At 47.0% G+C, this 26,432-nt stretch overlaps 1 protein-coding gene across 9 annotated transcripts in view; it reads right to left on the bottom strand.

The window, feature by feature from the left end:
* The window catches only part of NAV2 (neuron navigator 2), a 972,027-nt gene that overhangs the window by 138,631 nt on the left and 806,964 nt on the right, over positions 1 to 26,432 (bottom strand). For all 9 annotated transcript variants that reach the window (XM_069623466.1, XM_069623467.1, XM_069623469.1 and 6 more), the window contains 3 exons: positions 20,097 to 20,260; positions 18,538 to 18,726; positions 1,450 to 1,502 (listed from right to left, as the gene is read on the bottom strand). In XM_069623466.1, coding sequence (XP_069479567.1) covers positions 1,450 to 1,502; positions 18,538 to 18,726; positions 20,097 to 20,260 — 406 coding nt within the window. The remainder of the gene's footprint in view (positions 1 to 1,449; positions 1,503 to 18,537; positions 18,727 to 20,096; positions 20,261 to 26,432) is intronic.

Below are 26,432 nucleotides of genomic sequence, written 5' to 3'. Positions count from 1 at the left end.
GTGATTGCACCTGACCATATGCTACTGCCAAAAGTTCTTTCTCCCACTTCCAAGGCCAGAGAAACGAACTAGAGCTGCTGTCGTCTTCCATGGGACCTGCCGGTGACATTGCTTTTCTGCAACATGGAAGGTACGGTCTCACTCCTGGGTACTAACCGGGGCAATTGTTATATTGCTGTTCGCTCCTCCTGAGCTTGTTGAGTCACGTTGTTTGGACGACCCAACTGTGTTCTCCCGCAACCTTGCATGCCCAAGAACATTCATCCTAGGGCCTGAAACGTACTTGTTACGAGAACCATGCTTCTGCTATTTGACAACATTGACAGTGTCTGCCTTCCTTTGTTCTGCCACCCTAGGGTGACTGGTCCCCGAGTGCGCCCATTGACTTTTTGGGGACACTCATTCCCCAGATAGGGTTGCACTTCTAAATACAAGGCTTTCCTAGAGTAGTTAACCTACCAGTATTGCCAACTCAGTAAATGTTGGTTAATGTACAATATGCTAACCTGAAATTACTCTTGTACTTACCTATCATCTAAAGGTCTACTGTTTGAAATGAGTATTGCTACAGAAAATATTTAGTGTAAATATCTATTTGTGTGAATTGTTTTATTTAGCGGAATTATTTTGAATTTACCATGGACTAGTATATATAATACATACGTATATTTTTATATAACTACAGTGTGTATGTGTTTCTTTGACTACAAGTGTGCTCAAAGATCTTTGTAATCAGCTACAGCCCTTTTTCCCTCCTAGACTAAGCCTGGCTGCTCGACCATAGCTACCAAACCTTTTGGGTAGATCACACCAAACCTAAGAGTTGGAGCCCTGTACACCTAAGAGTGAGCATTCGACAGAAAAACTCCCAAACAGTATGTTTATTAGCTTTTATAACACATCGATGACTGCTATAGTAGTCTTCCGGTGGTGATGCTTGTCCGGATAGAGGTGTGCTGCGCACCCAACTGGGAAAAACGAATAGCCAATATTTCTAGTCCAGCTTAGCTTGTATTTCTGCTTTTAAATTAGAAGTATGGGCCTCCAATACCCTACATAAAAAGAAAGGATGGAAAAAGCGTGCCTCGCGAAATGGCAATGGTTGTCAGCTATGTCCTCTGCTTTACACAAGACCCAGGCAGCAGGTTATTACAAAAGCCTACATAGGCTCGCCACATGGAAAGGATGCCTGCTTTACCCTGGGTGACTAGCAGGGACTTGGCCACCCCGACCTACCTCGTATTGGCCAAATGTACACATGCATTATACAACTCTCTGACGAATTGCCCATACCTGGACCTCGGTCCCCCAAGGGCGTTCAACCTACAGTGCGTTGGGACTTTACCAATGGTGAAAGGTGCTATAGAAATGACAATTACATTACAATGCATTATATATGCTAATTCCGAAACCTAGCTCCACTGGGTGTGGATCGTAAGCTTCACTTACCGTTGAATAGACCGAGGAGGTACTGGAAACCAAGGACAGGGAGGAGCCGTGAACTGAAGTGGAAACAAAAAAGAAATATGCAAATTGAACTCATCTGCTATAGACAAACATAACTAGTTCAGATCGGTTTATAAAAACACACTCCCTGTGTATATATTTATACATATATAAATATACAGTCACAGTGTAATTACAATGGAATGCGCGCCACCTGTACCTCGAGGTACGCACTACTCCAAGGTGCACGTGACCCATCCAGGCCTCCGACCACAGTGCTTTCCAAATACCTCAGGGGCACTGGACAGCGAATTGGGGGAGGGGGGGTTGCAGTCACCTATAACCCCATTCCCTATACCAGGCTCCTTACTTTCCCAGGTGACAATTTTAGATGACAAGTTACAACCGCCTTCTGCCAAACCATATTGCTGTTTTGTGTGTTTTGGGGCACCTGTTGAACTTCTAGGTGGCAAATTCGAAATGATTCAAATTGTTTCTTGGAAATGGCAACTGTGTGTTTAAGGGGCTTCCGTTGGTGTTTTCTTTACGCTGTAGAATTTCTCCTACTTTTACTCCCTATATACAGTTCAATGTCCCAAAATCCAGATGCTGAAACTGGGTCCAGCAGAGCACAGCGTCCGGCCAAATGCAAATCTAAATGCTGTCAAAATAAAAGCAAATGAGATTATCTTGTTTCTGGAGCAAATAGGTGTACGTACACCTGTATTTAATTTGATGACCAGGGATGTCAATTTCCATCCCAAATTGCTTCTAATAACACATTTACAGATGTGAGGGTATGCCCATAACGGCTCCCTGTACAATAGCACAAAAATGACAACATGGTTTAAGCTAGTTTATGGGGTATAAAAAGTGGAACATATACCAGGGACAAAAAAAAGAAACAGAAACAAATATATGTAGGGAAACAGGTGACTTGGAAAGGTAACATTAACCTGAGGGGGCAAGTGCTTCAAACTAAAGAGGAGTACTTTATACATTAAAACAATAATACTAATCATCACTAGAGGCAGTGGTGGGGTCAAACTATCTTGCGATACACTCACGTGATAACCCCATCTAATCTGGATTCCAGCCCAGAAACTCTGAGACCATCCTCATCTCATTGCCAATTCTTGGACCGCTGCCCACCACTTTGACCTCTCCTCCATTCTCATCCTTCGACTTTTTCGCTCCCTTTCTCACAGTGGACCATCCCTTCCTTCTTCAAATGCTTCCCTCCTTGGATTCAAGAACCCCGTACGTGACTAGATGTGCTCCTATACGTCTGCTGCTACTTCTACATCTCATGGGACTCCAGTGCAAACTCCCTGATGCCTCAAGAATCAATTCTAGGCACATATAGACCATCTCCCCCGGCAAGCTCCTTTCCTCCCTCAGCTTCAAGCAGTATCTCAGCATGGACGACACTCAGATGATCGTTTCTTTCCGCTCCTTCGCCTCTGCAGTGTGAACGCATCACCAACTAAGCACCACCCACCACTGGATCGCCCTACACTGCTTCGTGGCCACCTCTTCAAAGAGGGAAGCCAGTACTCTGTGCTTCCAACATCGACCACATTCTCCAATTTAACATCCATTTCCCCCTGGACCTCCGCACCCCTCACCCATGGCTCACAACCTTGCAGTTCTCTTTGTCAACAACCAGAAAAACGTCCTGTTCATCACAGACCCTGCTACCACAACCACACTACCTAAACACTTGAAAAATCCATGCACACCACCCGACTAAAAGTCTTATTTCAACACTCCAGTGGAACTACTACGCAAGCCTATTTCTTGGTTTATCCCAATACTCTTTTGCTCACCTCAACAAAGTCCTCCAAATTGGGACACTCACCCTTTTCAACGTACCATCAACACAGTGGACAGGCCTCCATGCAAAGAAATGCTCTTTAAATGAACACTACTCACCCTTAAATGTATCCACGGTCTTGCCCCTGCAACGACTTGCTGGCTGCATCTCACTGTACTCTCCCTATCAAACTCGTTTCCCCTCATCTCTACAAAACCTATCAGTTTTCCTCATGTGCCCCATTGCCTTGCACTTCTGCCCTCCCACACCAACAAAGTCATTGCTTCATTTGAACTGGTCAAAACGAAGATCAAACTTGTCCTGCTAGCGATGAAAGGAGTTCCCTCCACCCTCTTAGCAAAACTAACCACTCAGCCCACCCCTTCTGCATTCTGCCCTCAGGACAACTCTACGTAATGTGTAAATACTAGCCTCAGGTTCTCAATGCTAAATATGGTTATGTTCTCCAGTCCTTATCGCTGGCATATGCTCCCTTTATTACCCCTTCACCATCTGTCATTGAATCCAAGAAAGCACCTATGGAAAGGCACCCTTCCCCTTGAGTGCATCTTTCTGTTCACATTACACCACATTCACCAACACACACAAATACAAAATGTTATTGGGCTTGGGGTCCCAAAGTCCAGCTTCTTCCCCATATAGCATGCAGGCCACACTGGGGTTACAGTCTAAAAAACCAGCTCCTTCGTGTCTTGTGCAACCGCCCAGGCCTTCCTTTGAGATGCTGGACTTGACGTGCTCGTTTCTCTCTCTCAAGGTTGTATTTAATGATTGTGAGGCATGGCGTTATAGTGACTCGTGACATCCCTCACCCCACTCTATAAACAACATTTTGAGATTGCAGAGGTTAGTGCCCCAGCACGTTACTACTACCCCATATCAATAGGCCAGATTTTAGGGTGCCTGGCCTAGGCGGTCAGATGACACTTTACTTCCCCTTACTCCTGGACCTCATTTTAAGATGGCTATTTTTTTTTACCCTGTGGCCACCCCCAGCCACAATCCGTTTACCAAACCCTACAGATAAGAAGCATACCATCCCACTATCATTTCCTAAACACAGGCAAATACCCCCAACGAAAAAAATAATAGTGTGTGAAAATACTGCCAGCAGAGATGATATCACAGGAAAAAGTGACTGCCTAATCCAAAGGGAGGCCAAGGTGTGTAACTGCACCGTCATCTGTGTTCCTGGATTTACTAAACTCATACAAGTCAGGATTATGAACACGTATCCATGTTAGAATCAAAATATATACTTTACTTGCCTAAAAAAATACACTATAGGAATGGGAATTACTTTTTGACCTGGCAAAAAATCATTTTACTTTCTACTTGAAAGAAATGGGGAGTAAAATGCTTCCACGGCAAAATCTTTTCTGGAGCTCACGCATTTTGAGGTTTCAGACATCTGTGACCCCGTTTGCTCTCCCTCACCACCAGTTTCATGTCACTATGCAGTATGGTGTCTCAGCGACTAACTGCTTTGCCTATCCCCACAACCTTAGGCTATTGTTAAGTGTCGCAAGTTTGGTGCCATGGTGACTGGTCACTTCCTCTCACCACCCAGGCTGCATTTTTGGTATCCCGTAATATTCTCCCATTAACCAGCACCACTGCCAGCAGATTGGGGAGGTGGTGGGGGAGAGATAGTGCGCTCCACAGAATCTGCAATAAGAGGAATCACTCGGCAGCAGAACAACGGGATTGTGCTTCATATGTACATGTGTGTGCAGTGCTTGCTTAATTAGTGCACACAATGTACATATGAACCACGCGTTGCCAGGTGCCTGCCAACACTAGACATCTTTCAGGTCATGGCAAATGCAACCCATCTGTAATGACATTTGGGATAAGAATGCACACACTTCAAGACCCTGTGGAAGTTCTGGGGAGAATGGACATCATGGCAAGCTTACAAGTGAGAATACCGCCGTTGACGGAAAAACACCAAACAAAAATGGAGGAGGCAGCATGGTAACCGCTGCAGGGTCCTCTCCCAACTTGTTCCCCTCCCGCTAGCAAAGGGGAGGGTGCACGGGGCGGAACGGCGCCAAAAGCACCCCAAAGCCAGCGAAGGGCAAAACAAAGGAAAGGGGCGGGGCGAGCCCCTTTATAACCAGCAGGGTCCTACAGCAGAGACATCCAGCTCCTGCAGACACGCCGGTGCTGTGAGGATTTCCTTTTCCACCCACCCACAAAAGGGCAGGGAATGAGGGTGACACCTGGACGTCGCTGTCGCAGGACGGTAAGGATGGTGTAAGGCGGTGTTTGGGCGACCAAGCACAAATGAGCCAGGATGAGCCAGAAGGAAACGGAATGGGTCTTCGCTCTTCTGGACCAGCGCCTCTTGGGGGCCTAACGGCAGGGGCATCTGGTGGCAACAACTAAGGCTCAGCTTCCCCCAAAAAAGAAACCGCATTCTCCCCTCCCACGGACACCTGCATGCGCAGGATAGGCTCAGGCACAAAGGGTTCGGAGAGTTGGGCCTACTATGGAAACTATACAAGGTATAGGGGGAAGCAGGTGAGGTCGGACACGGAGCAATGCCACACTTACAGACTGGAGTTCACAAAATGTGTACAATAATTCTGTTATGGAAATAAAACTGCGGCCAAGTTTGCCATTTGAAAATACTGTCTCATGCCAATTCATTGCTTGTAAAGAAAGAAGGTGCAGCAAAGGAACGAGCGAAAGAGGGCTAATTGGCGATGAGGGCAAATGCAAAAAATGCAGAGGTTAACGGAGCATCCCAGCGACAGGAAAGGCCCAACGCAAAGGACAGTTGCTCACTTAGGACTCTCAGACCTAGGCACAGAACAACCGAGCACCTGAAAGCAGGCAGCAGGCCGAGCTGCTCGACAGAGCGCCAAGAGCTCATACCGGCATCATATTCATCAGTAACAGAACACCTGATGGAGCTAACCCCAGGCAGACTAACGCTGCACTACATATTTAAGGTTATTAACTTTGCAGCAGTGATTGAAGGGTACGAAAAGAAGTAGGGGAACTATGTTCCCTGCTGCCCTGCCCCAGGTTCCTACAAACCACATCGCCACGCGCATGCCAAACCAACGCGCCTGCTGTTTAAGGGAATGTTCAGTGGACTGCACTCAAGTGTAAGTTTCACTTCTTCCTACACTTTCATTAAAACATTCCGGAACGGTTTCTTTTTCAAATAAAGGTATAGGAATGCTAAAACTTAATTTAAAAAAAGTAGTGGAGCTACGCTCCCAACCGCTCAGCCCCACTTCGACCACTGCTTTAGAGTCTAACTAGACTCTGCACTTCTGGGCATACTGCACTCTTCGGACGCTGGGAACACAGGCTGGGGCGTGGGGGAGGGGGGGCAGGGGGGATTTGCATTGCACATTCACCCTCCCCCAGAATAACAGGGCTGCCAGCACCACGTATCTTTGATGTCATGCACCAAGGCACCCGCCAGTCAGGGTTGTATGGTTTCAGACAAAACAAATGCTACACTTTTATTCATACCACACATTACAAAGCAACGACTGAGTGCTTTTGGATTCTGACCAATTATTTCACCAGTACCTACTGCTAATCAGCAGGGCTGGACTGGCCTATGGGGAACTCCAGTCCACCCCTGCCGATCAGGCACCTTTCCACACAAACAACCGGGCTGGCAAATGAACATTTGAGACAGGTGTAGAAAGCACAGGTACTACTCTCACATGCAAGTGCACTTTCTTGCTACACGCTTTGGTCTTTCCAGGAGCCGGTCTAAGTCCCAGCCCTGGCAATACTATGGCTCTCTCAGCTGATTGTTCCAGTGTCTCTGCTTCCCAGAATAAACCAACTGCCCCTCAGAATTACTAAGGAAGAGCAGCTTTAAATTCCATGACACAGCTCAGGCAAAAAGAGGAGCGGTCTTCACTACTGTGGCCACATTATGCGCGGAGGTGCGGGGTCTACAATAGCTAGTTCTTATGGGGTCTGCGTCAATTGGCTATTTCAGTCCAGCCAACGGGAAGTAGATGTGTGAAGGAATCCATGAGGCAGAATAAGCCCAACTGCGCTCTCCTGGCCACTGCTGTCCCCCGCAGAACTTGACAAGTCAATTGTACCGGTCGTCACAAAGCAATAGTGACCAATTTCTTCTGGTGTGAAAACACAAACAAGCCCAAACTTATCTTGGTTTAGGAAACCGGACTCGTGAAGCCTCCGGTTGTGTCTTAGCTTGTTCAATACCTATTGGCTTCATGTATTTCCATTATAAAATAGGACTTCTGCAAGACCTTAGGGTCCCCCGTATCAAATATTCCACCTGCCCCCTCACCTGGCAGAAGTGATGCTGCTCAACACACAACACCAAAACGCAGAAACACACAAATGGGAGCGGTCGCCCATACATTTCATTGCAAAGGCAGCGACCTCCAATGGGGTCAAACCAAAACACATGGGACTTATCAGGGAATAAACCCGATGACACTGTTCTTAGTGAAAAACTAACCAACCAGTCAGAAGAGTTTCAAACCACCAGATTGTTGTCAAATGAATTTCATTTTATCAAACGTATGTTGGTAATTTTGCTGAACACGTATTGTTCAAAAGAGTAATCGCACACATACAAAAAAATCATTGAAACAAATATATTAGGATCACACAGCACATTTTATGAACAAAAGTAGCGCACGTCACAAAATGAAAACAACTCCCTGTGCAAACCCTCTCCAGAGCACTAGCACCATGTCAAAACAAAACTAAAAAAGTAAAACGCAGGAAGAAAGCTTTTCTAGAAAAAATACACAAAACTCTTCAACACTAAATTATAAAGGGTATTAGTGGTGTATCCCTGGAGCCATACTCCAGTATCGCTCACAAAACCCTTTATTGTAATAATGTACTTCCAATCCATCTCGTGAATTCACGATACACTGAACCGTCTGCCGTACCAGCAAGAACCTTCGTAATGCTTACATTGGAAATGGTTACATTGGGTGGCTGCGTGTCCTGTAGAACACACCTCCGGGGCCCACAAGTACAGGCTTCTGAGTCTTAACACGCAGGGTACCGTTACTTGTTCAGACAAAGGCTACACAGTATATTAAAGTCCAACCCCTTAGTTTTTTTCTCCTGCCCATATGGTAGTCTGTGATCCAGCCGTGACTCAGCAACCAGGGCCAGGAAAGCTGTCGGTGATCTCATGGAAGCCAGGTCTGCCACCACATCAGTAGCCGCACTTCTTTTCGGAGGGATTCCAGTTCCTGGAGGAAAAGGGCTCAACAGATACCAAAGCAAGGTTGCATGCAAAGCCTTCATGCTTGGTGCAGATCTGCTGTGGTGTGATGGAAGGCTCTGCTCCTTTCAGATGCAACCACAAACGGACCGTTTGAGCAGCGATTGCTTGTGGTTTATCCAGTCAGTCTGGGTTTAAGAAGGCCCCTTGCTTGTGGGTCTTCCAGTCTGGGCAGAAGAAGGCCCCTTGCTTGCGATCTTCCAGTCTGGGCATAAGAAGGCCCCTTGCTTCTGGATCTTCCAGTCTGGGCATAAGAAGTTCCCTTGCTTCTGGATCTTCCAGTCTGGGCATAAGAAGGCCCCTTGCTTCTGGATCTTCCAGTCTGGGTATAAGAAGTTCCCTTGCTTGTGGATCTTCCAGGTTGGGCATAAGACAGCCCTTTGCATCTGGGCATAAGAAGGCCCCTTGCTTGTGGATCTTCCAGTCTGGGCATAAGAAGGCCCCTTGCTTGTGGATCTTCCAGTCTGGGCATAAGAAGGCCCCTTCCAGGAGATCTAGACCATCTTTATGTGAACAAATGGTCCTCAGGACCCAGGGGCCAAATAACTCAGCAGGGACAAAGAGTAACGAAAGGAGGGCCTTCATTTAAACCAGAAATCCTCCTAATTTCTTAAACATGCTAGCAGGGGGCTTGAATAAGTCAAATGTGTGGGCAGGGTCTGAACTTGTAATGATTATATTTAACGCACGGTGCGATAAAGCAGCCTGTATTGATGGTCTGACAATAAACCAGCAAGTTATATTGTACATTTGGATTGGTGAGAAAATTTGTTGTGTTCATTTTTATTCTGCTGCAAAATTAATGAAGCCTTCACCTCTTATGCAGGCTGCTTGAAAACCTGATCAATTCAGCTATTTTAAAATAATAATAACTTGGATGTTCACAATTCTTTTAAAAGGACTTTACAGCCAGGATATTTTGATGCAATATTTACTGACACATTATATAATATGGCATTGATAACCCGCCAGTACACAAGTGTTTCTAGGTGCCACAATACAAGGGAGGGAAGACTAGGGACGACAAAACAAATGATCCTACTAGGGCTTGTGTCATTCGGATTGTGCAAGTGCGACAATAGATGTGCAAGGAGAAAGAGAGGGGGAAGTGCAAGGGAGAGGAAAGGGGGAGGGCGGATAGGGCAGCACAGCTCTAGGTAAGTGTAGGAGGCAGGTGGGCTGTAGGGGTTACAGTTACAGCCCCTAAAAGCGTGGGAGGCCTGGAGGCAGTGCAAGGAAGACCGGTTGTGGAGGAGCCTGGTACCCAGTGAGACTCTGAGGGAACCAATCAACTAGTCGGGACAGCAGACGGTTAAGTTAGCAAGGGAGCGAGAGAGAGAAGGTAAGAGCAAAGGAAGGTCTTGAGCAGCTTCTGGAACCTCAGGTGGTCCGTCTCAAGTCTGAGAGGGGCAATGAGGCCATTCCAGAGGGAGGCACCTGCAGAGGATAGAGAGAGATCTAACCCCCCACTCTCTGCCTGGAGAAGCACCTGACCCTCAAAGAGTTGGAGGTAGCTGAGCGAAGGGCTCCAGTAGGAAGGTATCTCAGAAAAGAGAGTTGGATGTGGTACAGACCCTGGCCCCAGAAAGCATTGTGAATGATGCAGAGGGTCTTCAACTTGATGCTTACAGCCACAGGGAGCCAGTGGAGAGATTTCAAGGCTGGCGAGATACGATTCCTGGGTTTGAGGCCAAGGATAAGTCTTGCAGCCCTGTTCTGGATTAGTGGCAAGGGGCGAAGAGTAGAGATAGGCAGATTGAGAAAGAGGCTGTTGCAGTAGTCCATCCTAGAGAGAACCAGGGCTCTGGAGATAGTGAGCTTCTGCGGGAAAGTGACGAACAGTACAATACCTCTGAGAAAGTGCAGCTGGAAGTGGGCCTTTTTGGCGAGGTCCATGATGTGAGGAGAGAGAGAGGGTGGAGTTGAAGACGACACCAAGGTTTCTTGTCTGACAGGAAGGGGTTTTACCTAGCAGGCTCGGGATTCTGTTTTCCTCCGAGGGGCATGGCATACAAACCTTCTTTATTTGTTACAATCTTTTTCTAAGTGTTTTGGAATCAGTCAACGGATTAGAATTTATTTTTTAAAGTTTGACAGGTTTCTGGGAAACCTGTGGGTGGGAATCGGCTTTTCAGCAGGACAACTCACAGGGAAGGAATGCAGGGCTTGATTCCTCTACAAACAAGAGACAGGCAGCCGTTGAGGCCAACAAGGGCAACCGCCTGTTGCGGGATAAACAGAGTCGGCCTATGTTTGACCATCCTATGAGGAGTTTGTACAATAAACAGTTGCTGCAAACGACACATGGTAAAATACAGATCCTCTTTTAGTTCTTCAAGTTGGAACACGCTCATTTGGTCATTGAAACATTGCAAAACATACCACAAATCACATTATGTGGAAACAGCTGTAACAAGTGTAGGGAAATGGGAGGTTTGGCCTCGAAACAATTCCATGAAATCCACTGCCCGGACGGGGATCTAATTAGTCAGTGTTTTCACGTGGGATGTTTGGAGTATTTGGAGGTCTTATTAGCAATTAAAAGTACAGCTGTTGCAATCATAAGCACTGAGTCCTGAAAATCTACAAACAAATCAGGGTTGCCGTCAGCACATGCAGTGTCAGCAACAGTGTTTCAGCAACACAAAAAATGTTGTATGAATAAACCTAAATGCTGGTACCTTTAAAGTGTTCCATTGCTAGTGAGTTGCACAACCCTGAACAACCACTGGAAGTAGACACAAGCAAAAGGCCAATGATCAGCAATATTCTCATCTTAGTGGGTCTAGGCGGAAGACATCAACTAAATGGCTAATGGCCAAAGTATAGCTGCAGGGATGGGCACTGGCCATTTTTGAAAGCCAAAGGAAAGTTTCCAGCAAAGTTCGAAACGTTCAAAGTCTTAAACGTCCACACAACCCCCACTGACACCCTAGACCATCAGAAAGTGAGCTTTCCCAGAAGTCAGAAACGTCAAGGCTAGAACGGAGTACCACCCCGCAGAGCGAAGCTTGAGCCCAGGGCCCCAATGGTCAAACATCCTTGGTTTTTAATCTCTTGGGGTAGTCTCTTCCTGAGATCTGGGGGTTGAAAAGCCTGCGCCCGTCCATTCAACACACCTCATGCGCCAACAGACATTCCTATGCTGGAAAGGTGGGAGGATCATGCATTCAAGAACTACAGCCTGAGCCACACTGAAGCGGGTTCAGATGAATATTGAATAACAGTGTTTTAGGATGGGTGTGCCTTTGCAAGAAAGAAGGTGACGAGTATGAATACTACTTTTAAAAGCAATGCACGTACTCCGTGATGTTTGTGACATCACAGTGCACAATGTCCCTCATTTGAGAGGTCTCTCGCTATTACATTTCAGTAGACTTAGGAGGTGGTCACGGACTATATTTTTCATGGACTTGGACAGTATTGTAAGTTGTCTCTATGATACGTGTTCTCCTTGAACCCATAGTAAACAGAAGAAACAAACTACCCCTTGAAAAGAATTATTGAAACCTGAAAGCATTCCAGGCTGAACCTACACCACCATCGCTCGCCAGATCTCCGAAGTCATGCCACATGGCATTTCAACACATGCGCTCCCGACTTATCCCAGAAGTACTGGAAATCTGAATTCTGGAAACTATTTTGCAGAAGAAGCACTCCCCTATGGTCTACATCATTCACAGACTTCTTCCCGTTCCGTGACACTACCAATGGTGTACTTATGCACACGGTGTCTGCAAGCAGTAGCAGCATTCGATCCAAGATTGGTCCACTGCACACGCTACCAGCAAAGCGCAATTGAAATCCACCAAACCAAAACTGTACACGCACAAGGATCCATCGGCTATTTGCGGTCACAGAACCATCCATCGTTAAGATGAGCTGCATTTCCTGAAGGAGTTCAACGTGAAAGCGAAGTTGTGTGGTGGAGATATTGCTGGAAGCCTAACAAAGAGCCTGCCTCCTGAAGACAGGCTTCAATCTTTTAAAACTGTGGTGGAAGAGGGTATGGATCAGGGAGAAGACACCATCGTCCAGAAAAGAAATTAAAAACATTGCATGGAGAGAGGACACCGTTATTAGGCACACGAGGTACAGCTGAAACAGGACCTTCGTTTATAGGGAAGAGCAGTCAGATTTATTATTCAGCCAATGAAAGCGGATGTTTTTAAACGCAGTGCTGCACGTTTCCAAAGTTCCTCTTTGAAAAAAAACGGTATCTTATCCCAAAGAAAAGCACTGCGACCTCAAAAAACTACAAAAGCCCCATTTATCTAAAATGTTTGGTAGATCACCGATGTGGTGTGTAGTCCAAGCCCACAACCGTTCATAGTGCATCCAAATACTCTATGCCTCCAGCACAAATTGCTAACCAAAATATACATTTAAAATATTTGAGTTACTGGATTTTAAGTCCAATTGTGAGCTGAACATTTTCACAAACTTAAGGTCGTTCACCCTGGCCATTATTTTATAAGGACATTGCTGGATGTTCGATTATTGGAAATCAGTCACGCTAGGACAATTGCCCGTTAATAAATAACGCTAAAAGAAATCATTTAACTCCAAGTATTTTTTTCACATAGACTCAGGGGCAACATGCTCGCCTTGGAAGCAAGGCGACACGGAGCAACACAGGTTTGATCCCCGGGTCGCGCTTAGAAACCTCTGGGTATTAAGCACGTAATAACTAACCTATCATATATCATGACTGGGAGCACTAAGGCTGCATTTCACTACTAGGAATTCAAATGTCTTGCTTTTCACATGTGCAAGTTTCATAACCTTATGTCAAATGAAACATCCGGGAGTCACAGCCAAGCCATTAAAAAAAACCTTGCCCCAACACAAAATGGCACTCAATACCAACCCCTCCAACAATGCATCGGTTACATTAATACTTTCAAATGTGTCGATTGTCATGAACGAAGAAATTTGACAGCAAAACCGACACCTGGGCATCGGCTCGTGCATTTGTTCATGATTTAACATGTACTGCGGCTGAGCTTCCGGCTTCTTCCAAGGTGTATTGATGTTTAAAGTCACTTTTCGGAGTTTCTTCTCCACAAGAGGAGCATTTTAACTCCGACCCTTTACACATAGAAGAAATGAGAGCCATCTCACACCAGCCTGCAAGTATCATCTGTGCCCAAAGGTGCCTGCGACAAGTTGTAGCCTCACTGCCAGCACTGAACCACAGCGAGACCTTCACTTTCTCGCTACAGCTGCAAGCCAAAGCCCAGGCAAATAAGAGACGAGGAAAAGGGCATATTGAAAACCGATTTAGATTCATGCAACACAACACTGGCAAAACAAAGGGATAATGATAGGACGCCAAAGCGGCCAAAATGTACAATATTCTTGGACTTGGATCCAACGTGTGGCACGGCATTCGAGACTCCGCAGCGCAGATAACCCCATAGATTATTCTTCATACCAACCGGGGAAAAACGCAAAATTAAAATGGAGGTACTTCAAAAGACATGCACCTGTGGTGTTTAGCCAGAGCAGCTGCATCTCACAGGTTGTTTTATTGAGCTCACCACCTATCATGCTGGCTTCATGTTGTGGGGGACAAAATACTCCAGCCTCATTCTGGCCAATCAAACTAGTCTCTAGTCGCCGCCCCCCTTCTTTAGATTGACGTTCCACCAGTTCCTAGTCCGAGCTGCTTTGAAAGGATCCTATCCAAAATCCTTCCCATTTCTTTCAAGGCAAGCACCTTTCCCGGGGGCTAAAACTGGTTGTTGCCGATACAGCAGTCTCCACACATTACAGTGGGAGAAGTAGTAGACTATTAAAGAGTGAAAGCAGCAGCACAGCCCGAGTTCGCCAAGCGACGGCTTCATGATAGTCACTGAGTTCACATGTGCGGGAAAACTGCAGAAAGTGGAACGTCATGCTCCCCCCCCCCCCCCTTCCCATTGTCACCTATGTCAGAGTTTAACAGGAGGCAATGGTTGTCAGACTGGGTAATAAGCCAGCCCCTAACATGTCATTAACAGAGGGCTGCAAAGCCTACAACCCACGACTAAGAAGTAAAATTAAAACTCACATTTTTCAGAGCATGTGCCCATCCTAAAAAAAATCAAGTTATTGTTAACAGTTTTGGTGTGAATAATTATTTTTTCACAATTTTACTAACCCACAAACATTTAAGAATTGGATAATTTAATTGTATAAATCTTTCTCCGACTTGACAATCTAAAGTAAAAACACACAAATGATTTGATCAACTTGATTTTTTAGGATGGTCGCATGCTCTGAAAAATTATGAGTTTGAATTGTACCCCTGGAGGGTGGAGAGGTGAAGATGAAAGTCTGGGTGAAGAGGTGTTGCAGCCCCGGGCTGCTCCGTTGAGCAGCCCGGCTGAAGAAAGCCCTGGGACACTCAGTGGAGCGGCCTGGGTGAAGGTGAGTGGCCCACCCCCTGCGTCTCGCAATGCATTGCAGAGGGGGTGGGTCTGGAGATCGAGGCTGCGGGAGCGGCGGCGCCCCCATAGCAACGCAGATGCTGCCAAAACAGAAAAAAGGTGCCCGGGCCGCGCAGTGACTTCAAGTGGGTCTCCGAGCCAACGGAGTACATCCTATAACGATATTTAGGCCGTGGGTTGCAGCGGTGATACTGGGTGGGCCCGACACCCTAAATAAAGATTTATACCGCAGGTTGTGGAAGTGAGTGTGCGCGGTCCCCATGTGAAGAGAGGCCCACCCGGAACAGTGTCCACATCACAGCAAGTTGGGTGACCCCATGTGGTGGACGGGGTCACCCTGAAAGAGGACAAGGGGCCAGGGCCCGTTATATATACAGAGGGCCACATCAGAACAGGCCCCCAGCCTGCAACTAACCATTCATAGTTCTTTCTTCGCCCAAGCCAGCGCCAGAGGGACAGACCTGCAAGGTACTGTGAAGAGGTGACTGATTGAAGCAGTCATCCCATTGTAGCATAGTATTTTCTGTTGTATATTTGTTGTGAGTCTATATATATATGTAGACGTGTGTATATGTGATTAATGTTGTGTAGGGTAGATTTTAAGTAAGGGTAAGAAGAGAGTTGGGTTATTAAGGGAATGTTAAATAGGGTAATTGTGTATTAATAGATCAGATACCTATTAGTTTAAATATGGGTTACATATGGCGTGATGTGGTGGGATGGGTTGGGTTGGCGGCCTGTTTAGGAAGGGGATTGGTTGCGGCAAGCTCATCCTTAGGGCCCCTGGGACCCCTCCAGGGAAGGGTGAGCTGATTTAGCTGGTCCCCGCTTAGATGGAGCTCACGCCAGGGGAATCCTAGGGTCTAGGTGCCAAGAATAAGGGTGCGTTTAATAAAGAGGGGCCCCGTTTGGGTCTCTACAAAAATGCACTCGTGTCTGTATCTGTTAATTATCAAAGAACTCAGGGCGTGGCCCATCTCCTGTATTATTTGCAGGTTGCTTGGCGGCCCCCCAGCAGCTGGTCTGGGATGGTGGGTTGGTACACCTGCAAGCTGTCTGCTCCGGGGAAGCGCAGAGTGCGCCCTTGCCCGGAGCGGGCCGGTTAACAAGGCGACATCCGTAAATAATAAAAAATAGGTGCTACAAGTATATGGCACAGATCTCTAGAACCAGTCTACAGTGCTTTCATCTCCACAATTCCTACATTGAACCGCTTGGTCATGACCATTTGATGGACTTGCCAGACCATCATAGATAGAGAGAAATGGGGTATGGGAAGGGGGGCCTGTATGGTGGGCCTATTAAAAAGAGAAGAAAACAATGATACGTCAACTGTGGAATAGACATGATCAAATGAAGACACATAGAAACATTGAGCACCACAGTGCAGGCAGTAGCTGAAGATATGGTGCACATTTTGAGGACGTTCTGGTCTGTGTCAAGTATTAAAACTCTCAACATACTACTACTGTGCATCCTAATATTAAAGATGCATTGTTTTATGCCCTGCACTAAAACTACACTCGGGTCTCTGAATCCTTAAATTAACTTGTTGCACAAAAGACTACTTGTGAGCAGGGTCTAGAAATTATTTTAAGTGGAACTATTTTTCTCCCTACTTTTACAAGTTGAAGTAAACAGATTTTTTAAGGTGTAAAAAGGGCAACTTCCATTCACAGAGTGTGTTTTATGGACAGTACAACATATATTTTAATTTTAAAATGATATATTTTTGTAATCAACACTAGTTTGCATTTAGTAAATCATACAAATTAAGATGCATTTAAAGATTCCCTTTAGATTAGTCAATATACAGCAGAGCTTTTCCCTGCAACACTGCTCTGCTGGTGTCGCAGATCCGACTACATTCGCGAAAGTATGTTGGTGGAAGCAAGTGCCTATGTGTCAGGTTCCTATTGTTCTCGGCACTATTGTCATGCTTCATCCATTTTGTTTGAGTAGCTGCCTATTGTTAGGTAGTTTAAATGGCTAGTACGCCGCTTAGACGTAGGGATGGGTAAAGGAATGTCGCAGGGCACCCAAGTCCATCAAGCTTACAATTAGGAGCAGTGGCTCACTGGGTTACCAAGCTAAGCAACCTCAGCATATGGCTTAGAGAGTGGGTGAAAGAGAAGAGTCAATTCACATGCTTACCTTCATGTCTCCCTTAAGATGAGGCAGTAGACAGTAAAGCTCCTTGCTGTGGCACTGCTCTGCTCCAAACACTCCAGCAGCCGCGCAAGGTGAGCAGAGACCTGGGCTCCATGTGTCTGCGGTCTATTGCTTTTTGGGCAGGGATTCCACTCTTTCTGTTGTGTGCATTTGACTGTTTTTAAGGAGTACAAGTGCTGATATGCTGTTATCTGCAGGGTTGTTACCTATTCTTCTAAGGCTAACAAGATAGCTCAGCCAATTACGCATGCGCCGCTGTGATCTGTGTGATGTGCAGGTGCAAATCTAGGTCACTGTGACTCATCTTTTTCATCCTTCCAAGGTCAAGAGATTATCAATTTCGGTTGTCTCACAACAAATGCATATATTAAAAATGTTCAAGAGCTTTGGAGAAGGCATTATCTAAATAAACGTTAATTTACGAATTGGGTGACAAAGCTCAAGGGGTAGGGAGCAATCAAGAAGGCATGGGCCACCCCTCTGTTTTCAACACGGTCACAAACAGCGTTCGTGTTAGAGTTAACCGGCATGAGTGCCGGGTGCATCCTGATCCCAGCTGCTGGAGACCACGCCAGGTACTAAAAATAAGGGTCGCGTAGCACAAAAAAGGAGGGTCTCGGTGCTAGATGAGGTGCTCCAAGGCCATAGAATGAAAACAGATGATTAAAAAAATTGAAACAAAAACAACAACAAAAACACGCGATACGCCATACTCCCCATTAGAATTGCAGTATCCAGGCAACAATATTAGCAGGTGGGGACGGACTGGAGGCATGTAATCGTATTTGGTGAGACTTGAACAAAACTGAAATACTGCACTTAAAGATACCACATGGATTAAAAAAGGTAGCATTGTAGGACGAAAAAATAGAAAATCTGGATACAATGTCAGTTTTGGCTTTAAAAGATTCTGAAACTATCTCTTGGGCAGGAAGTAATATAAAGTTGTGAATGCCTTATATCATTCAACGCATAAATTACACTTTATGAAACTGTGTGCAAAAATGACATTTCCAATAATTCAAATAACGAACCCTAAATAGCCAGTCACAATGTTTTGGGGTCTGCTGCTCAACACTCTGATCAGAGCAAATCATTGATTAATTCTGGCAGCTTAGTTCTGTGTCGTCATCAGGACTCGGGACCCCATTGCTTTTCATAGAAGCACACTCTCAATTTAACGACTCAACTGGAGTGTGAACACTGTTGGACTAGGGAGTTCCCGGTACCTTTCATTGGAATCATTAACAATCTTGATACAGTTAAGTTTTACATCAGTGAAATGTCACTTGGAAAACAATTATTAACAATTGTTTTCCCTAGTGCAGTTGAAGAGTTCGGTGTATGAGGCTGTCCCCAATCTTTCAAAGCATCATGCCAAGCCTTACCTTCTTCAAATCCATCCCGGAAGGACCCGGATCGGCTCATTGTCCGACTCTTCTCATCCAGTGACATGGAGCTGTTGCGGAAGCGAGAGTCGCTATTCGGATCATAGGTGCCGTCAGCATTGGAAAGGCTGTGCGTCCGCAGCATGGCTGTGTTCGACACGTTAACCTGGGCTGCAGTAGTAGGACTGGCTGTGGGCGAAATAAAACAAAATCAAAGGAATTTCCAATTGGTTGGTTTTTAATTCAAGAGCTCAGAAGCCCGCCACAGAATGTTGAAAATAAGAAGAGAAATATATCCTCATCTGGTCTTAATGTGTGTATGGTGTAACTGGCAAACGCGTAGGAGAACACATCAACTCTAAGAAGAAAGCAAATTCATCCTTCAGTTCCACTTGCTTCGCTGCTCTCGAAAATAAAGCCATGGGTTGCAAACCGCTAAATGGAAACTTTAAAAAAATATATCTGCAATGAGATCATGGCTGTACGTTGAGAGCAGATTAATTCCGTCATTTCCTTGGCCAAGAAACTGAGCCAAGACTCTGCCATTCCCTCTTGAACTTTGGCACACACACCATTTAGGTGAATGCAGGTAAATTAATAAAAAAGAATGGTTGGCACAGCTTAAAGTGCATTCAATAAGGAATCATAATATATAGGACTAAAGAAAAAAAATGAAGATCAGAGCGAGCAAGAGAGTAGGGAAATTAAGCTGTACACCATGAACAGAATCGGTTCAAGGTACTGGGTTATTGGCACCAAGCACTGCTTAATTATACAGAACTGCAAATGCATAAGTGATAAAGTATGGCATACAATGTTGTTGCCAACCGAATTCACCAAATGTAACTAACTTGGCAGTAGGGGTTACAACTCAACGCACGGGCAGAGCTGCAAATCTGTTCCGTTACTTGATAAATGCGAGCGGGCTCCTCCAGTTTCTTAAACCCACCAAAATGGGATGGTGCAACAATGGAAAGAGGTTGGGTGGAATTGAGCCCCAAGAATCACGTGGATGGCCCCTTAGTAAGGGTGCCAGGAGCGTTGTGAACACAGTCATCTCTCTGCAGGGAGAAAAGCATTAAGCTTTGCCATCAAATGATGCTCCTTGCGGGGCAGGCAGCCATGCCACTAGTTAAGATATCCTCAAATGTGTTTTGGATCATCGGGGTTAAGAAAAGGGGTACCATATATTAAGCAACATTAAAATAATTAGAATGCAGACCGGAGTGCTGGGCACATCGTCCGTAAAGTCTGTTAATGGGGTGTATGTGTTTGGATGTCATGAATGATAGCTACTTCGACAACCAGAATCCACCTCAACACTGAGAAGAGGGGGCGAAAATTGGAGATGGGACATGTTAGGGTGCCGCTGAAACACAGCTAGGGCAGACCTAGAAACGGATTTTCCTCCACTACTATGTGGGACTGAGTGCCTCATTTTGACATTTTTTTGGAATCAAGTTTGGTCAGAATTATACATCTATGGACAGAATGGGAGTATATGTAAACACTGATAGTTTATCAGATTAGAGACACGTCACTGTATTTTCCAGACTCACCCAGCTGTGCAAAGTTGAATCGGGTTCCACAGGGCGACGTGATGCTGGAGCCCGGTGAGAAGGGGGAATTACTAGCCGTGTCCTGGAGGCCTCCTGCAGAATGCGAACGGAGCCATTCCTTGGCCTCCTCCTGACTGCGCAGTTGGGAGGATGATGGGGCGTACCTGTACAGAGAAAATATTTCACAAATAAACTATCAAAAACAGACATTGTCAAAGATCTCGAGCCGGAGAGCATTGCTTACAAGTAGTCATGGGCAAGAGAAGCAGCCCTGAGTGTGTCCAAGATCTGAAATGGGAGCATCTCGAACCGATATCAAAATGCAAACAAAGAACATGTGTGGTCAGTCAGTAAGGAGGAGAGCTAGTCTGCTACCTCCAAGTGCCCTTTCCTACCAATTAGGCTGCAGTGGTGATCTCCCATACATTGTCGACCCTTCCACGATTACATGAAGGGATAGGAAGCACTGGTGCCTTGACATAGCGCAGCGCATCGGTTAATGTTTCTGTAACTAAAAGATTAGTTGCAATGGACTAAAAGATTGTCCATTGCATTTCTGTGAAAGGGCATTGAGAAAAGTTCCCAATGCAGGCTGTATTTTACCATTATGACGTATCTGTGACAAGTCAGACTAGGCACCCCCACTGCCATTCTATCAACTTACTTGACTCCTTGCACTGAATATAAAAGGTTTATATTGGAGGACGTATTCATTTAAGTAGATGGGTTTGGCTCCCCTGATACCATAAACCTACAAGTATCAGTGCATGATATGGGATGTGCCAAGAGACACAGACTCCAACAAGAGCCATCGCCCTGGAGGGACCCCGCTCTCCTTCCTGGCAGAACTGATAGCAAACTACAGCTACTGTGATGCGGAGCGGACAATACCCAAGTCCTACCAGCGCTCTTAAAATGAAGGCTTGAATTCAGGAGCCATCGGGCATAAAACCGGCTGTTCCCGGATGTCAAACCTCTATAGAAGCAGACAGGGAAATTCATTTTGATGAAAGCATTTAGAGAAATGTCACCCTGAATCACTCCCAATGGATGGCTGGTCCTGTGCATCGTCAGGAGGAAATGTATGGATGTAAGAGCAGCAGGGGTCAACGCTACCACAAGTTCAATACAAATGAGTGCTAAAATAGATCAAAAGGTTGGACAAATGGTGGGCTACCCCGATTTGGCAGTACTTGTACTTTAGTGAAGACCACAATTCGAAATCAAGAGTGTGGTCGTTGTTTGCAATTTCTATGATTCAGGAGGCAACATGAATTCCCCTGGCAGAGGTAGACAGCAATACATTTCCATACGCACCTGACTGCAACATCTAAGTAAGACAAGTTTCAAGGGTGCCTTTTCTTCTTTTTCTGCCACCAAACGTACAAAAGCATTTTCACGCACTTGCATGATTTTACTGTATGCTAAGAGGTGGCATTACACAGCTGTGAGGAATGCGTTTATTTCATGAAACAAACAACGGGCTGCTTTCCATCTACATCAGGCGGCCATATTGAAGCAGCACAAGCAAGTGGATGGAACACGAAATAATTACATTAAGCAATGGTCTCTGGAGGCGAGAATGAGGATGTACAAAAAGGCATTTAATTAACTTGCGAGCAGTCAATTAATTTGCCTGGGAAATGCAAACATGCATTTCTCATCTTAATATTCTGTTGATTGCAAGGTGGGGTATAATGGATAGGTTACATAGAAACAAAATAATAAACGGGGAAGCGTCTGCCAAAAAGCGATGAGACAAGGTGAGCTGGATAGAATTCTGCAGTCATCCTGAAAGCTATTTTTTATAGACAGAAAAAGGGAAACTAGCCAATATGTTCTACAAGCCAACATATCATTTATGTATTTGATATACAATAGGCTTCCTAAGAGCAGTTGGCTGGCTACCGATAGCTCAAATGCTGCCTCAACCTGGTATTTGTGCTGGGCAAACACGTACATATCTGTCCAGGCTTCCAAATTGCTGGAAGCCATTTAGCCCCTGCTTTTAGCCTAGAAGAGCCTGGTTAGCTTGAAACTAACAGCTACCAATAGCTACTTTTGACACCAAGGCTAACTGGTGCCTTAGAAAACACACACATATGTGATATTAACTTAGAGTATGAGAGACATTAAATATACTCATCGTAGTAACTAGAGTACTCATAGTCCATAGTCCCCTTTTCTCTATCCTTGTGGTCGCCCCCCAAAATGGGGACAGTAACAGAATCTTTAGCAGCAAAAAAATAAAGCATTCCCCTTTAAAATTAGTATAGTGCGCGGGGCGCAGCTTCTAGCATGGGACCGCCCCGGCGATGCCTGCCCTCAGACACCTCACCTCAGTCCCCTTTGAACACATCGGACGCTTAGATACCTGGCTACCCTTAGTACATATTTAGCCCTTGCATACTAGCGTGAGAAGGTGGGTGGCACGTATAGAGGAAAGGGGACTGTGGACTACGAGCACTGTAGTCACTGCAGTGAGTAACTAATTGCTCATATGTCCCTTCTCCTTTCCTCCTTCCTTGTGGGTGATTCCACCAAACAAGAACATAAGGGGGAGCTGTGATAAACTGCCTCATATCTAGGACGAAGCAAAAAGGTTCTTCGGAACCACCTGATCAAACTCTGCATCCTGTCTGGAGCTGGTGTCGAATGAGTAGTGCTTATAGAAGGCCGACAGAGTGGCCCAAGAAGCCACCTTGCTGATGACATCCTAAGAAGCATGTCTCTGAAAGGTAACGGCCGTGGCCTTAGATATGACTGCATGAATCCCCTGAGGCACAGGTTTGCCCATGGCCGTGTACACCTCAGAAATAGCCTGAACCATCTAACGAGCGATGGAAGCCTTGGAAGACAGGGCCGGGGGAGGAGCCCCAAAAAGACACGAACAATGCCTCAGACTTCCTGAAGGATTTCATCCAAGAGAGATACCACTTGATGATACTCTTTAAGTCCAAAGAGTGCAGGGCCCTTTCTACCTCCGACAGCTGGCTCAGGAAGAACACCGGCAAGCAGATGATCTCATTCAGATGAAATGAAGAGACCACCTTCGGCAAGATGTTCGGGGGAGCGTGCAAGATGATCTTGTCATTGTGAAACATGGTGAAGGGCTTGTACGAGGACAATGCCTGCAGCTTACTAACCCTGCATGCAGAGGTGAGAGCCACCAGAAAAAACGTCTTTAGTGTCACCAAGCAGATGTCCACAGAAGCCATCGGCTCAAAAGGGATGCGCTGCAAAGCTGTCAGAACCACATTAAGGTCCCAGACCGGGGGCGGCCCATGGACCAGCAGAGAAAGCCTAGACAAACCCTTCAGGTGGGCCTTAAGCACTTGGTTGGCCGCAGAGAACACATGCTCTGGGGAATTCTTGTAAGCCATGACGGCTACCAAATGAGTGCGGCAAGTGTCCACCTGAACTCCAGGAAGAGCCAGGTGTGCTGAAAAAGCCAGTATGTCATCCATGGGACAGGTGGCAGGGTCCAGATCTTTGTCACGAGCCCAATGGCGGGACCTACTCCATTTACTCTTATACTGGGACCCAGTCGAGGGTCTCCTGGCTTGTTGAACGATGTCCAAGTTGTCATCCGGAAATTGAGCATGTTGAAGCCTCAGATGGTCAGGAACCAGGCCGTCAGCTTGACTGGGTCTGGATGCTCCACCGCCCTGCCCTGCTGTGTCAGGAATCCACTGCTTGAGAAATCGGAAGATGGACAGGACCCTGGGAGCACACTGTTGCAGATATGAAAACCATGGTCTCGAAGGCCATTGGGGGGGGGGGCAATCAGGATGAGGCTGCAACCCACCAAATCCCGGAACTTGAGGAGGGTCAGTTGGAGGAGAGGTGTGGGTGGGAACGCATAACACCAGCAGCCGTTCCAACAAAACTGGAAGGCATCTCCCAGAGACCCCAGACCCCGTCCTGCCCATGAAGCAAACTGGGGGCACTTGGAATTCAGAGTGGACGGGAACAAATCCAGGTCTGCGAACCCCCAACGCTGGAACAGGGGCAAAAGGGAGTCTGCTGGCAACTCCCACTCGTAGGTGTTGAGCTCCAAGTGGCTCAGCTGGTCCGCTTCTGCATTGGTAACCCCCTGGAGGTGGACTGCTGAAATCCAAACCTCCTCCATCAAGGTACATTCCCATATTGAGACTGCCTCAATAATGAGGAGAGGGGCATGGGTGCCACCCTGCTTGTTCAGGTAAAACATGGTAGTAGATACCAGGCCCACTGCACTGAGCTCGAGCAGATTGATATGCAGGAGGGCTTCCGTCCTGGACCATGCTCCATGAATCACATAGCCCTCCAGAGTAGCCCCCCAGCCCGAAAGGGAGTAGTCTGTCATCACCACCAGGGTAAGCTCTGGTTGGGTGAAGAGGGCTCCCTCTGAAACATTGCCTTCCATCAGCCACCAGTGATGATCGGGCCATAGGAGCATTGATATTGCGGTCCTGTCCGACTGAGACCCCGTCTCCTGATCCCAAATGGCCGCCAGGTGGAGCTGGAGGTGCCTCATCTTGAGGCAAGCATGCTGTACAGTGAGCACACAGGAGGACATCAGGTCCAGAATGTGCTGGAACCAACATACCGAGGTGGTCGAATTGGTCAGAAAGTGCACCGCCCCCTTGCAGAGCGACAGGAGTCTCTCGGGTGTAGGGAACATCTGCTGAACGGTAGTGTTCCAATGCACCCCCAAGAAGACCAGTTCCTGAGATGGGCTCAACTGTACCTTCCTCTGGATGAGGGAGAACCCCAGCTGATGAAGGATATCTGCCAGTCTCTGGCAGGAGTGTACCACCCCTTTGGGTGACTCCGCCCTCACCAGCCAGCCATCTAAATAAGGGTACAGATGGCCGACCAAGCGGAGAAAGGCTGCCACTGCATTAACCAACTTCGTGAAGATGAAGACACGAGGGGCCGAGTTCAGGCCGAAGGGTAGCACCTGGCATTGAAGGAAGCTTACTTGTCCGAAGGGAGGTCGAGCAGAAATTCCCGAAGCTCCCGCCACAGCTTCTGGTTAGCCACGGCCAAGAGGGCATCTGGAATGGCTTGCCACAGATGCAGTCCTGAGATGGCATAACAGCGCTTTCCCAAAGACTCAAGGACCTTGCCCTCCTTGGAGAGGCAACTGGAGGGGACTCCTGTGGAGGAAGATGACGAAGACGATGGCTTAGAATACAAGGAGGCCGCAGCTACCACAGACGAAGGCAGCTGCGGGTGGGAGGCCAATAGGATTGGGCTTCTCCCAAAACTTTCGTGCAACCTGCAGGACATCCTTCTTGAGAGGGATGCCAGATTGGATCGTGGTGCGCTTACCCAAGACCTCTGCTAGCACTGCCGACTCCTGGGGGGCTTCCTCAGCCAGAGCATCCCCCCACCCACCAAGAACTCTGCCAGGCCCTGAAGCCAGTCATCAAAAGGCTTGAACTGATTCTGAATGTTCATCATCCTGGGAGTCCTCGTCCTCATCCTTATCCTCAACATCATCCTCTCCCCTCCGCCCCCTTTTTCACAGGCCGAGGGAAGTCCGGGCCCTGGAACACAGGTGACAACAGGGCCCCCCCCCCTAAATCTGGTGCCGCAGACAGGTCCAACGGCTGTTGAGAGGGAGGCGTTGGTGGTACAGGATGAGGTTGAGGGGTCTGAACAACCGGTAGGGCCTAGACCAGGGGGAGGGACCAGCACTGGTACCGGTAGCACTGGAGGAATGGGAGGAGTCCCCAGAGAAGGGGGATGAGCAGGCGTAACCTGCGGGATGACCTTCACAATGTCCTTCAGGAGCACCTTCATCTGAGGGGAACGCATGAGGAAGAGGAAGCGCTCAAAAAAAGCGGTCCTCACAAGCCGCCAGGTCTCTAGAGGCCTGGCCTCCGAGGCGCTGGGCCTCAGCTCCGGGTCAAAGTGCTGAGGCACCTGTGGTGTGTATCCGTAAGGCTGTGATGGGTAGATGTACCCCTGAGGAGACCAGAAGACTGTACCATGCAATCCGCTGCCGCTTCCAGAGGAAAGGGGACTGGGATCATCCTGCAAAGCCCATTGGATGGGCGAAAGCACGGGCGGGCCTTCAGTTGAATCCAAGATGGCCGCCGGTCTGGCAGGATCCGCTACGTGCCTCTGCCATTTTGAAACCTCACGCCATGCCCTGGGCAAAAGGGCGCAAAGGCCCTGAGCCACGAGAGGCCTCAGACACGGGAGGATACAGCTTGGGTCTTGCACCCATAGCAGAAGCATCGACCTCAGAAATCACTCTAGAAGGCGCTGACCCCTCAGCCAGCTGACTGGTAGTCTTAACGCCCTAACTCACGACCTTGGAGTATATCCCAGTAGGCTAGA

The sequence above is a fragment of the Ambystoma mexicanum genome, chromosome 11 (assembly GCF_040938575.1).
Source record: "Ambystoma mexicanum isolate Mex_15411 chromosome 11, UKY_AmexF1_1, whole genome shotgun sequence".
In the NCBI taxonomy this organism is placed as follows: domain Eukaryota; kingdom Metazoa; phylum Chordata; class Amphibia; order Caudata; family Ambystomatidae; genus Ambystoma; species Ambystoma mexicanum.
Note: the sequence above shows the minus strand (reverse complement) of the source record. Positions and strands in the feature narration are given on the sequence as shown.